Below are 10102 nucleotides of genomic sequence, written 5' to 3'. Positions count from 1 at the left end.
GGCACCACATGCCAAGCCAGCTTTGCCCCTAGGAATTTTTGGTGTTGTTGTTCCTCACATGCCTTCAGGGCACGTTTGGAGCTTTGCCCCTAGGGCAGGCTGAACTGCCACAAAAATAAAAAAAAATAATAAAATAAACGTATATCTATAACCCCCTGAGACTAAGTGGGTCAGTTAGGTACCACTTGTGGCCCTGAGGATCAATGATCCTTAGGAGAGCTGGTGAGATAGCTTAGCAGGCTAAGTGCCTGCTTAGGCAAGTGCAGGGACTGGGGTTTGATCCCTGGCAGCACATGCCACGCCGGCCCCACCACCTCAGGTTCACTGAGCCTGTGACCGAGTTTGGGCGTGGTGGCTTGGGTCTGTAATCCCAGCACTGGGGAAGCTGAAAACAGGAGGATCACTATGAGTCCAAGCTGCGTAGTAAGACCCTGTACCAAATACATAAAAATACATTTTAAAAACCCCAAAACTCTGATCCTTTGGGAGTGTCACAGCTGAGCCCTGACCACCTTGCTTTCCTCAACTCCCACCCCCTGGTCTGCTTCCAGTCTATGGCTCTAGCCAAACCTGGTTAGTTCCTTCCACAACCCATCTTTCTCTCATCTCCCATCTGTCACTAGCACCCTTGCTTCCACTGGGAATGTCAAAGCCAAGTGGCAGTGATGTTTGCCCCCCAACACTGGTGCCTCCAGCTGACAGCACACACTGAAATCTTGAATTCCAGATGTTCCAGCTGTGACACTGCCCAACCTCTTGATGGAACCACCTGAAAGGCCACCTGCTGGCTGGCTGCACAAGGAAGCAGAGATTCGAATCAGAATCCTTGGGCCACAGCCTGATGAGATGAGCAGGGGGTGGAGACCTGAGGATGGGGGTGCTGCCCCTTCGCCCCTGCCCCCAGCCCTGTCCTTTCTCCTCCTCCTGCCTCTGGGTGAGTGTCCCAGCCAGCCTGTGCTGCTTTCTTTTCTCGGCTCTGTTTGCTGTCAAATTATGGTGGAAGATGGGTTACAAAGGAGCGGGATTCCAGGGCTCCCTGACACTGGCCTGGGGTTGGTGACATTAAGAATCTGAGTTTGGGAAATAGAGGACTCAGTACTGAAGGAGATAAGAGCTAAATGTAGCTTGAGTAGGCAGTCAGGGGACACTGGCAATAAGAAAGGCAGCTGGTGGAACTGATGGACTGGAACAGCCTGGAGACTATCCTAATTTAAGAAAAATGAAGATGGGTATGGTGTGGCACAAACCTGCAATCCCAGCACTGAAGGAGGCTGAGGCAGGAGAATGTCAAGTTCAAATCCCACCAAACCTGCAATCCCAGCACTGAAGGAGGCTGAGGCAGGAGAATGTCAAGTTCAAATCCTACCAGGGCAATTTAGCAAGAATCTGTCATAAAAATATAGAAAGGGCTAGAGATGTAGCTCAGTGATTGAAAAATTCTTAGTACCACCTCCCCACCCTCCCACCCCTGCAAAAATAAGTAGTATAAGGGGCCTGGGAGCCAGGCATAGTGGTGCACACCTGTAATCCCAGCACTGAGGGAGGCTGAGACAAGAGTCTCACTGGGAATTTGAGGCCAGCCTGGAACACAGAACAAGACCTTATCTCAAAATAAACAGAAAAATAGGGTCTGGGTGTAGCTTATGGTAGAGAACTTGCTGGTCAGAAGACACTACAAAGCTTTGATTGAGCCCAGGGCCTCTGTATAGAGCTACATCCCTGACTCTTTGAGAGAAGGTCTTGCTAACTCACTAAATTGTTTAATTGGTGACGCTCCGGCCTCAATCTCTCCAAGTTCTGGGATTACAGGTATGTGCCACTGAGCCCAGCTCTTGCAGATCTTTCTGGGGTGGCCTGTTGGGAGAGGATGGTGGGGTCAGGGAGGCTGACCTCAACAGGTCCAGAAGGCACTGGTGGACTCTGAAAGATAGGAGTCAGGGCAAGGGCAACAGCAAGGACCATGGAGGAGGGAGGCTGTGTTCCTAGGACCCAGCAGCCAGAGGACGGGTAGAGGGGCCCACACTCTTCCTCACTCCTTTCAGCCAGCGCCCTGCAGCCCACTCTGCTGCCCTTGCCAGGTAGGTGCCTGCCCCCTCCCTGTCCCTGCCCTGCACCCAGCTGCTTCTCTGGCAGCCAGCGACCCCAGGGAGTATGCAGCCCTCATAACTCCCAACATCTCCTTCCAAAGCACCACCGGTCTCCCCGTTTCACAGAAAGGACTGATCCCACAGCTCCCCAGGCTTCACAGCAAGGTGGGCATCCTGTGGGTTGGGCACAGGGACTCCTGGTTCCAGTTCAACCCTCTTTGCAGAGTTGAGGCTCGTGGGGGGCCCGAGCCGCTGCCGTGGGCGCCTAGAGGTCCTGCACGGTGGCTCCTGGGGCAGCGTCTGTGATGATGACTGGGATGTGGTGGACGCAAATGTGGTGTGTCGCCAGCTGGGCTGTGGCCTGGCACTGCCCGTGCCGAGACCCCTTGCCTTCGGCCAGGGCAGGGGCCCCATCCTGCTCGACAATGTGGAATGCGGCGGGCAGGAGGCGACGCTGAGCGAGTGTGGCAGCCGGGGCTGGGGCGTCCACAACTGCTTTCACTATGAGGACGTGGCTGTCCTTTGTGATGGTGAGCTGAGGCCCCAGACTTCTGGGGGGTGGGCAGATGGTGACAGGCAGCAGGGCTGTAGGGGCTTCCCAGTGTTGGGCTGTTCTGCACAAACTGAGGCTAAAAGCTGGACGGGCTACTGTTGGAGAAGAGGCTCTGATCGTTTTGGCTGGAGTCTCTGGGTACAGGCACCTGCCTTGTGGGTTTGAGGATGGAGAAGAGAAAACCCCTGATTCTTTCTTTTCTCCTTGCTTCCTACCCAAGATTTCTTGCCCACCCAGCTCCCAACAAGGAAGATGTTAACTGGCAGGGCACCCCCTACAACTCCTCAGAATGGGAAAGGTAAGTAAGGGCCTTGGGGGATAACAACAGAGATTCCCTGGGTCTGAGGAGTCTCACACTTTTCTACGCCAGGCAGTGGGAAGACAAGGGTTACAAATTGAAGGCTAAGAGAGATTGAGCAATGTTGGGGGAGGGGTGGAGGTAATGGGAGAGTCACAGAATGATGGGTCTCCCAGCTTCATGGCCACACACACCTAACCCCAGCACTATGGGAGGCTGAGGCAAGAGGAGGGTTGTTCAACTGAGCGCGTGCAATTTAGTGACACTGTGTCAATAGTAAAGAGCTGTGGATATAGCTGGAGGTTAAGGCACTTATTTAGCACAGGGCTCCAGGTTCAAAGCTCGGCGCGGGAGGCAGCAGAGGGTCAGATCAGGCAGGGCTGCATGGAAGAAGAGGTGGCGGCTGCATCTTACAAAGTGAGATTTTCTTTGGGTAGTAGTAAAAAATGAAACAGCTCTTCTAGGAAAGCAGGAACAAGGGAAGTAAGGAGTGCTTTGGGGGGTTGTTTTTGACTTTGTCTTTTTGAGTCAGGGTCTTCATATGCAGTTCAGGCTGGCCTTGAGCTCACTTCGTTGCCCAGGTTGTTCTCTCTCTTTTTTAATAAATAAAGTTTTATTGGTAGAGGTACACTGATTTTTTTCAGCATTTTTTTTATTGAGAAATAAATATGAATGAGACAGTTTCAAAGCTGATTAATAGGGCAGTTTCGATAATCAATACATTGTACATTGCCGGGTTGTTCTCCAAGGAGCTCACAGGGATCCTCCTTTCTTAACTTCCCAAGTGCTGAGATTACCAGCATGCGCCACCACGCCCTGCTTATTTTTGGCTTTTTTGAGACAGGGTCTCACTGTACAGTTCAGGCTCACCTTGAACTCACTCTGCAGCCCAGGCTGATCTTGAACTCAAGGATCCTCCTGCCTCAGCCTCCTGAGTGCTAGGTTACAGGTGTACACCACCAAGCGTGGCTGTGAGGACTGGTTTTAGGCAAGGCTGCCCATCAGAGCTGGCTGTCTCGTAAGCCCACCAGCCACCCCTATCTAGGTCATGGGGACGCAGCACCCCAGGGTTTGGGACCTGAGGCATACGGCACTGTGGATGTGGGGCCCCCGTGGCAGCAGAGTCCTTCGGGACATACTCCCCATCCCGCCCTTTCACAGGTGAGGGCAGCGTGCGCCTGGTGGGGGGCGCGGGCCCGTGTCAGGGCCGAGTGGAGATCCTGCACGGCGGCCTGTGGGGCACGGTGTGTGACGACGACTGGGGTCTGCCGGATGCCACCGTAGTCTGCCGTCAGCTGGGCTGTGGGCCGGCCTTGGCCGCCACCACCAACGCCTTCTTCGGCTATGGCAGAGGACACATCCTGCTGGACAATGTGCACTGTGAAGGCAAGGAGCCCCGCCTAGCAGCTTGTCTGAGCCTCGGCTGGGGCGTGCACAACTGCGGCCACCACGAGGACGCGGGTGCGCTCTGCGCAGGTGCGGACCAGAGACTTGGCCATTGGTGGGGTGGGACAATGGGCGGGGCCGGGCCCAGAGGAAGCTGCTTGCTGTGTGGCCTCCGAACTGGCCTCCTTGATGATTACCAGAACTCTCCAGGAAGGCTCCAAAATGCCTTACACTATCTCAGCAGTGCTCTAAAAGGCGCCTCCCAATATCCCAGTACTGCTCGTGACACACTGCGCAGCTGTTACAATACAGCACCATCACTCCACTAAGAACGCTTCCACAACTGTCTAGCAATTTCCAAGAATTCTTTTCGGAATACTTTAGAAAAAGTAACAAGACTCTTGAATTGCTCCAGAGTAACTTCTGAGTCACCTAGTACATACTAATATTCCCTTCCTTACTTGGACTTTCTCCAGTTTGGGAAGTGTTCTCAGTAAAGGAAAATACTAGGGTCAATAAAGCCATTTCATAGAGGACTCCATTTTATAAGACGGAGAGCATCTTAGCAAGCCAAGATCTCATCTCCATGTATGGGTAGGAAAGTTGAGGCCCAGAGAGGCAAAGCCTTATCCATCCCTGCACCCTAGCCTGGCAGAGCCACAGGCTGACTTGCTGTGGGCCTTGAGCATCCCCTTGACCTCCCTAGCCCTATTTTATCTGGAAGATGGGGATGAATCCACTTTGCAAGCCCCTCAGGACAGGCTTGGCCCTCCTTGGTGGGTAAGGCATGTCCATGTCCTGAGCATGCTGGGCTTTTGTAAACACTGGGCGCTAGGGGAAATGACGGCAGGTCTGTGAAAGGCCTTTGTAAAAGCCCCTGGGAAGTGTATAGTATACCTTTACAAGCACGTTACTACTTGGATCCCAGCTGGGGTCAAGGCCCAAGCCCAAAAGTAAAATCTCTTCTTTTGGAAAACCCTCCTCTGCCATGATCCTGACTAGGAAGCTGCACCTCAGCCTCTGACCCTGCTTTTTTCCTGCTCTAGTCCTAGGCCCCCCAACTCTCACAGCACTGCCACCCTTGGCCACAAGAGAGGATGGTTCCTGGCACACAGAGCCAGCAGGTGAAGAGCCTGCCTTCCAGGTTGGAATGGCAGAGGTGAGGTGGGTGGGCTGGGAACTGGAGGCTGTTCTGGATCCACAGGAAGGAAGCTCTAATGGGCCAAGGCTGTGACCAGATGGTAAAGAGGTGGGTGAGAGAACAGATGAGCAGATGGAACAAGGATGGGGCCCAGAGCTCTAAAAAGTTCAGGGGGATGGGAGGAGGTATTAAAGGATTTCCTCAAAGCGCTCAAGTCAAATTTGGGACTGATGCTGACAATGGGTCTCAAGAGGTCCCTGTGAGGGGGTTGAAATGAAAACTGAATCAAAGAAGTGTGGAGTTAGGGCTGGATCTATAACTGAGATTATATAGTAACAACCGGTGTGGTATTACGCACTGTAATCCCAGCACTGGAGAAACTGAGGTAGGAGGATCACTGCAAGTTTAAGGCCAGCCTGGGCTACACAGTGAGTTCAAGGCTGCCCTGAACTATGGAGTGAGACCCTATTTTTAAAAAAAGAGGTTAACAGTTGGGTGTGGTGGCATAAGACTAGTTGCAAGTACTTTGGGGGGCAAGGTGGAAGGATTGTTAAGTTTGAGCTGGTTTGAGTTTGGGTAAATTGTGATATAGACTCCAAAAAAGGGGAAGGGAAGGGGAGATTTAGCACAGTATGAAGGCCCTGGATTTGGTCCCCACTATCCAATCAATAGGAACAAATACCTGGAGTTAGGATTCTGTTCTTAAATTCCACATGACATGCCAGATAACTTGATTCGGAAGTGAAGGCTGGGAATACAGGTGGGGCTGTCTCAGTAGAGGTCACTCCCTTCTACAAGGACAAGGTGTAGATCTCCCTGTCCTCTTCAAAGGCTCCAGCTGCCTTCTTTTCTGCAGCTACAGGGGTTGGTGCTCAGCCCTCTGGGGAGACAACACTGCTCACCACAGCAGCCTGGGCCGCGGGGAAGAAAAGTAAGTGGCCGAGCCGGGGTCCGGCAGGGGTGGGTGGGGTGGGAGCGGGTGGGGCCCGAGCTCTGCCCAGGAGCCGGCTGCCCCAGCCCAACCCCTCTGGCCACGGGCCTGTGCGCCCCGCAGGCGGGCGGCTGCGGCTGGTGGGCGGCCCGGGCCCGTGCCGCGGCCGCGTGGAGGTGCTGTATGCCGGGGGCTGGGGCACCGTGTGCGACGATGACTGGGACTTCGCGGATGCGCGCGTGGCCTGCCGCGAGGCGGGATGCGGGCCAGCGCTGGGCGCCACGGGCCTCGGCCACTTCGGCTACGGCCGCGGCCCCGTACTGCTGGACAACGTGGGCTGTGCGGGTACCGAGGCCCGCTTGAGCGACTGTTTCCATCTGGGCTGGGGCCAGCACAACTGCGGTCATCACGAGGATGCGGGTGCACTCTGCGCAGGTAAGGCGACACGGAGGAGGCGGGGCGGGTACGTCAGCACGCACGTGGCGAGGGTGTAGGCGGGGCCGCGTGTACGTATACTGCGGCGCGGTCTGCGTGAGGGCTCTGCGCACTGCAGCCGCAGCTGTCCGCAGAGCTGAGCAGTGTGACCGCCCGCGTGCTCTGCGGCTGCGCGGCGCTGGGGCGGGGCCGACAGGGCGTGTCCTCCGCAGTGGGAGAGTGGGGCGGTTGAGTGTGCAGGTGGAGGGCAGTGTGGCCAGGCCTGGAGCCTGCGAGGGACGGAGCCGCGTGGTACCTGCTGAGTCAAAGACCTGCAGATCGCTAGTAGAAGGGTACCAGGGAGAATTACTCTGTCTTTACTGGGCTAGCCTGTGACTTAAAGGAGGAGGTGACGTTAAGAGGGTGTTTGCAGAGTCAGCAATAAAGTGCTTCGGTTCACTGATTGCTACTGAAAGTGCTATGTCCATCTTCATCTATTGCCCAGGCTTCGTGGGGATGAGAGTAGGTGACCTGGCCCTAAGGAATAACTTCCTCAGTGTAACCAGAATCTTTTTTTCTGTTTTTCCTGAGTAAGGCCCAGAGGAACTGGGATTGCAAGTCCAGCAGGATGGTTCTGAGACCACCCGGGTGCCCACTCCTCGACCCAGGGATGGTAGGTACCCATAGCTGGCTGAAAGTGAGGTGGAGACAACAGGAGTGACAGACTTGCATTGAGGAAGGTCACAGCCTGGGTTACATCAGCTCAACAGATTGGCATCAGGTCCTGGAACCTTGGCCTTCATGCTGGTTTCAGGCTTCCTCATACACAGAAGTAGGGTATCTGGAAAGAGGAGCTTAATTTTAAACTATTGCAATCTTGAACTTTCTAGAATTGGGCATGGGAAACTTATTCTAGGGAAGGAACAAGACTGCAGAATTTAGACCAGGGATTCAAGGCCTTGAGTGAGGGGAGACTGTGATAACGTTGGGAAGACAATAGGACATAATCAGTCTCCAAAGAACTGGCCTGGGGCTGAAGTACAGAGATTATGGGAAAAACAGTAGAGAGAGCAGAATAAAGAACCCAGCTCCTGGCCCACTCAGCACCTTTGCACACTTTCTTCTAGCCCAATTTCTTTCTTTGTTTCTTTTTTTTTTTTTTAACATTTATTTATTTTGTGTGTGTGGCCAACTCAGCCCACCAGGGGGCGGGGCTGGCTGGCATGTGGTGCTGGGGAATTGAACTGCAGTCCCTGTGCTTTGCTTAGCTTAGCTTGTTCTAAGTAGGTGCTTTAGACCACTGAGCCATCTCACCAGCCCATCTAGCCCAATTTCTGAGTGGAACTGCTGCCCCCTTTATTTTTATTTAGTTAGTTTTTTTGAGACAGGATCTCTCAGTGTAGTTCAGGCTGGCCTTGAACTCACTATGTGGCTGGGGCTGGCCTTGAACTCACTGATTCTCCTGCCTCTGTCTACTGAATGCTGGGGTCACAGATGTTCAACATCATCCCCAGCTGCAGTTGCCCATCCTAATTTAATCTTATTTATCTGAACTCTTGGAGGCCCTCAGAACAATGCTGTACGTCCCAGTGCTACCCTTCACCTCCTCTAGCCTAGCAAGGAGGTGGCCTTTTCTAACCCCAAGCTTGATCCCACACACAGGGCACCTGCGTCTGGTCAGTGGAACCCACCGATGCGAGGGCCGTGTGGAGCTCTTCCTAGGGCAGCGGTGGGGCACCATTTGTGATGATGCCTGGGACCTGCGAGCAGCCAGTGTCCTGTGCCGCCAGCTGGGCTGTGGCCAGGCCCTGGCAGCCCCTGGTGAGGCCCACTTCGGCCCAGGCCGAGGCCCCATCCTCCTGGATAACGTCAAATGCCGTGGGGATGAGAGCACCTTGCTGCTCTGCTCTCATATCCGCTGGGATGCTCACAACTGTGACCACAGTGAGGATGCCAATGTCCTGTGCCAGTTGTCATGACCAAGCTGGCTCTGCAGACCACCTCTTCAGGGAGCCAAGTGTCACCTGGTCCTCCTCCTCCAGGAAGCTGACCTCTTCCAGGAGGGCCTCCTCCTGTGACTTGCAGTTCAAGCAGCCTCTCCTCCCCTATGTCTTAGGAGAGAGGCTGCCCAGGCAGGGTGGTCCTGCATGGGGACCTTTACCCCATCAACTTTATTATGTGACCTCAGCCTTTTATCAGCTATTGTGGGCTCCATATACGACATGCTCATACAGCCAAGATGGAAAACGGGGAGGTGGGAGGGGTTGATTCTCAACTCTTCTCTTCCCAAGAGCTCCTATTCCAGCCGTCCTGACCCTCCCTGCCTGGATCCTGATCCAGGCCACTCAGCAGCTCTCTGTAAATGGAGTTCTCCCCTTTCCCTCACCTATCTTAGGAGTCACACAAAGAGGAAGGCAAGAGGGACCTCAGCCCTTTCCTTAGACTCAGGGGCTGCAGAAGAACCTGGGTCATCACCCTGCCCCTCTCCATGAGGGCCTGGACTCAGATGGTGCTCGGCTGGACAAAGGGGCTGGAGGGGCCAAAGAAGGGACAGAGGTCCCTCCCTGCAGCTAGAACCAGCATCTGATTTATGCTCCCCCACCACAGAGCCTCCACTTTGCAATGGCAAAGAAGCCTGGGGCCTGTAGTCACCCGTTCATAGGTGCCAAGTCAATAAAGCATTGTCCCCATCTTTTCACCAAGCTCACTATTTCAGCAGCAGTGCATTATTTGTGGCAGGAGTCTCTGGAGGAAACCAGTGCGGAGATGGAGGGCAGCAGCCCAAAAGCATCCTCCAGCAAGAGCATCCTCCGGCAAGAGCATCCTCCGGGAGCTCTCATAGGCCCGTCACGTCCTGGAAACGCTGACTCACGGTGGCAGGTCTCCAGGACCCGGAGGATCCCCTGGACCAGCTCCTCCTGTCTTTTACATATGTAGGCACTGAGATCCAGCAATAAAAGGAAGGGGTTTGTTCAAGGTTGCCTATCAAGGTACTGGAGCCACTAGAAGAGACCAAATTCTTGAGAGGATGCTGAAAGGGAGATAGGAAGCAAAGCAGGTTGTGGCGATGGGGGTGGGGCCCTGCCACAGCTGCTCTCTTGGCTCCAGGCTGGATGACTTGCCAATGTCAGCTGTGCTGCCAGGTGTCAAACCCCTGCCTTTCAGGTCCCACCTGCAGGTTCTTTCTGCTGGAACAAATGACCACAAATGAAGTGTCTTAAGGCACACAAATTTACTGTCTTACAGTTCTCACAGTCACAGTTTGACATGGGTCTCTCTGGGCTGAATTTAA

At 54.2% G+C, this 10102-nt stretch overlaps 1 protein-coding gene across 1 annotated transcript; it reads left to right on the top strand.

Annotated features, from left to right (window-relative positions):
• The first annotated feature begins 759 nt into the window (after positions 1–759).
• Positions 760–9484, top strand: Ssc4d (scavenger receptor cysteine rich family member with 4 domains). Its single transcript, XM_004630452.3, has 10 exons — positions 760–934; positions 2043–2078; positions 2312–2617; positions 2861–2938; positions 4100–4414; positions 5371–5448; positions 6322–6396; positions 6520–6831; positions 7406–7483; positions 8473–9484. The coding sequence occupies exons 1-10, from the start codon at positions 760–762 to the stop codon at positions 8787–8789; spliced, it is 1770 nt and encodes a 589-aa protein (XP_004630509.1). The 3' UTR covers positions 8790–9484.
• Positions 9485–10102: the final 618 nt, after the last annotated feature.

This window comes from Octodon degus, unplaced genomic scaffold (assembly GCF_000260255.1).
Source record: "Octodon degus isolate 3935 unplaced genomic scaffold, OctDeg1.0 scaffold00035, whole genome shotgun sequence".
Taxonomy (NCBI): domain Eukaryota; kingdom Metazoa; phylum Chordata; class Mammalia; order Rodentia; family Octodontidae; genus Octodon; species Octodon degus.
This window is presented reverse-complemented; position numbering and strand designations above follow the sequence as displayed.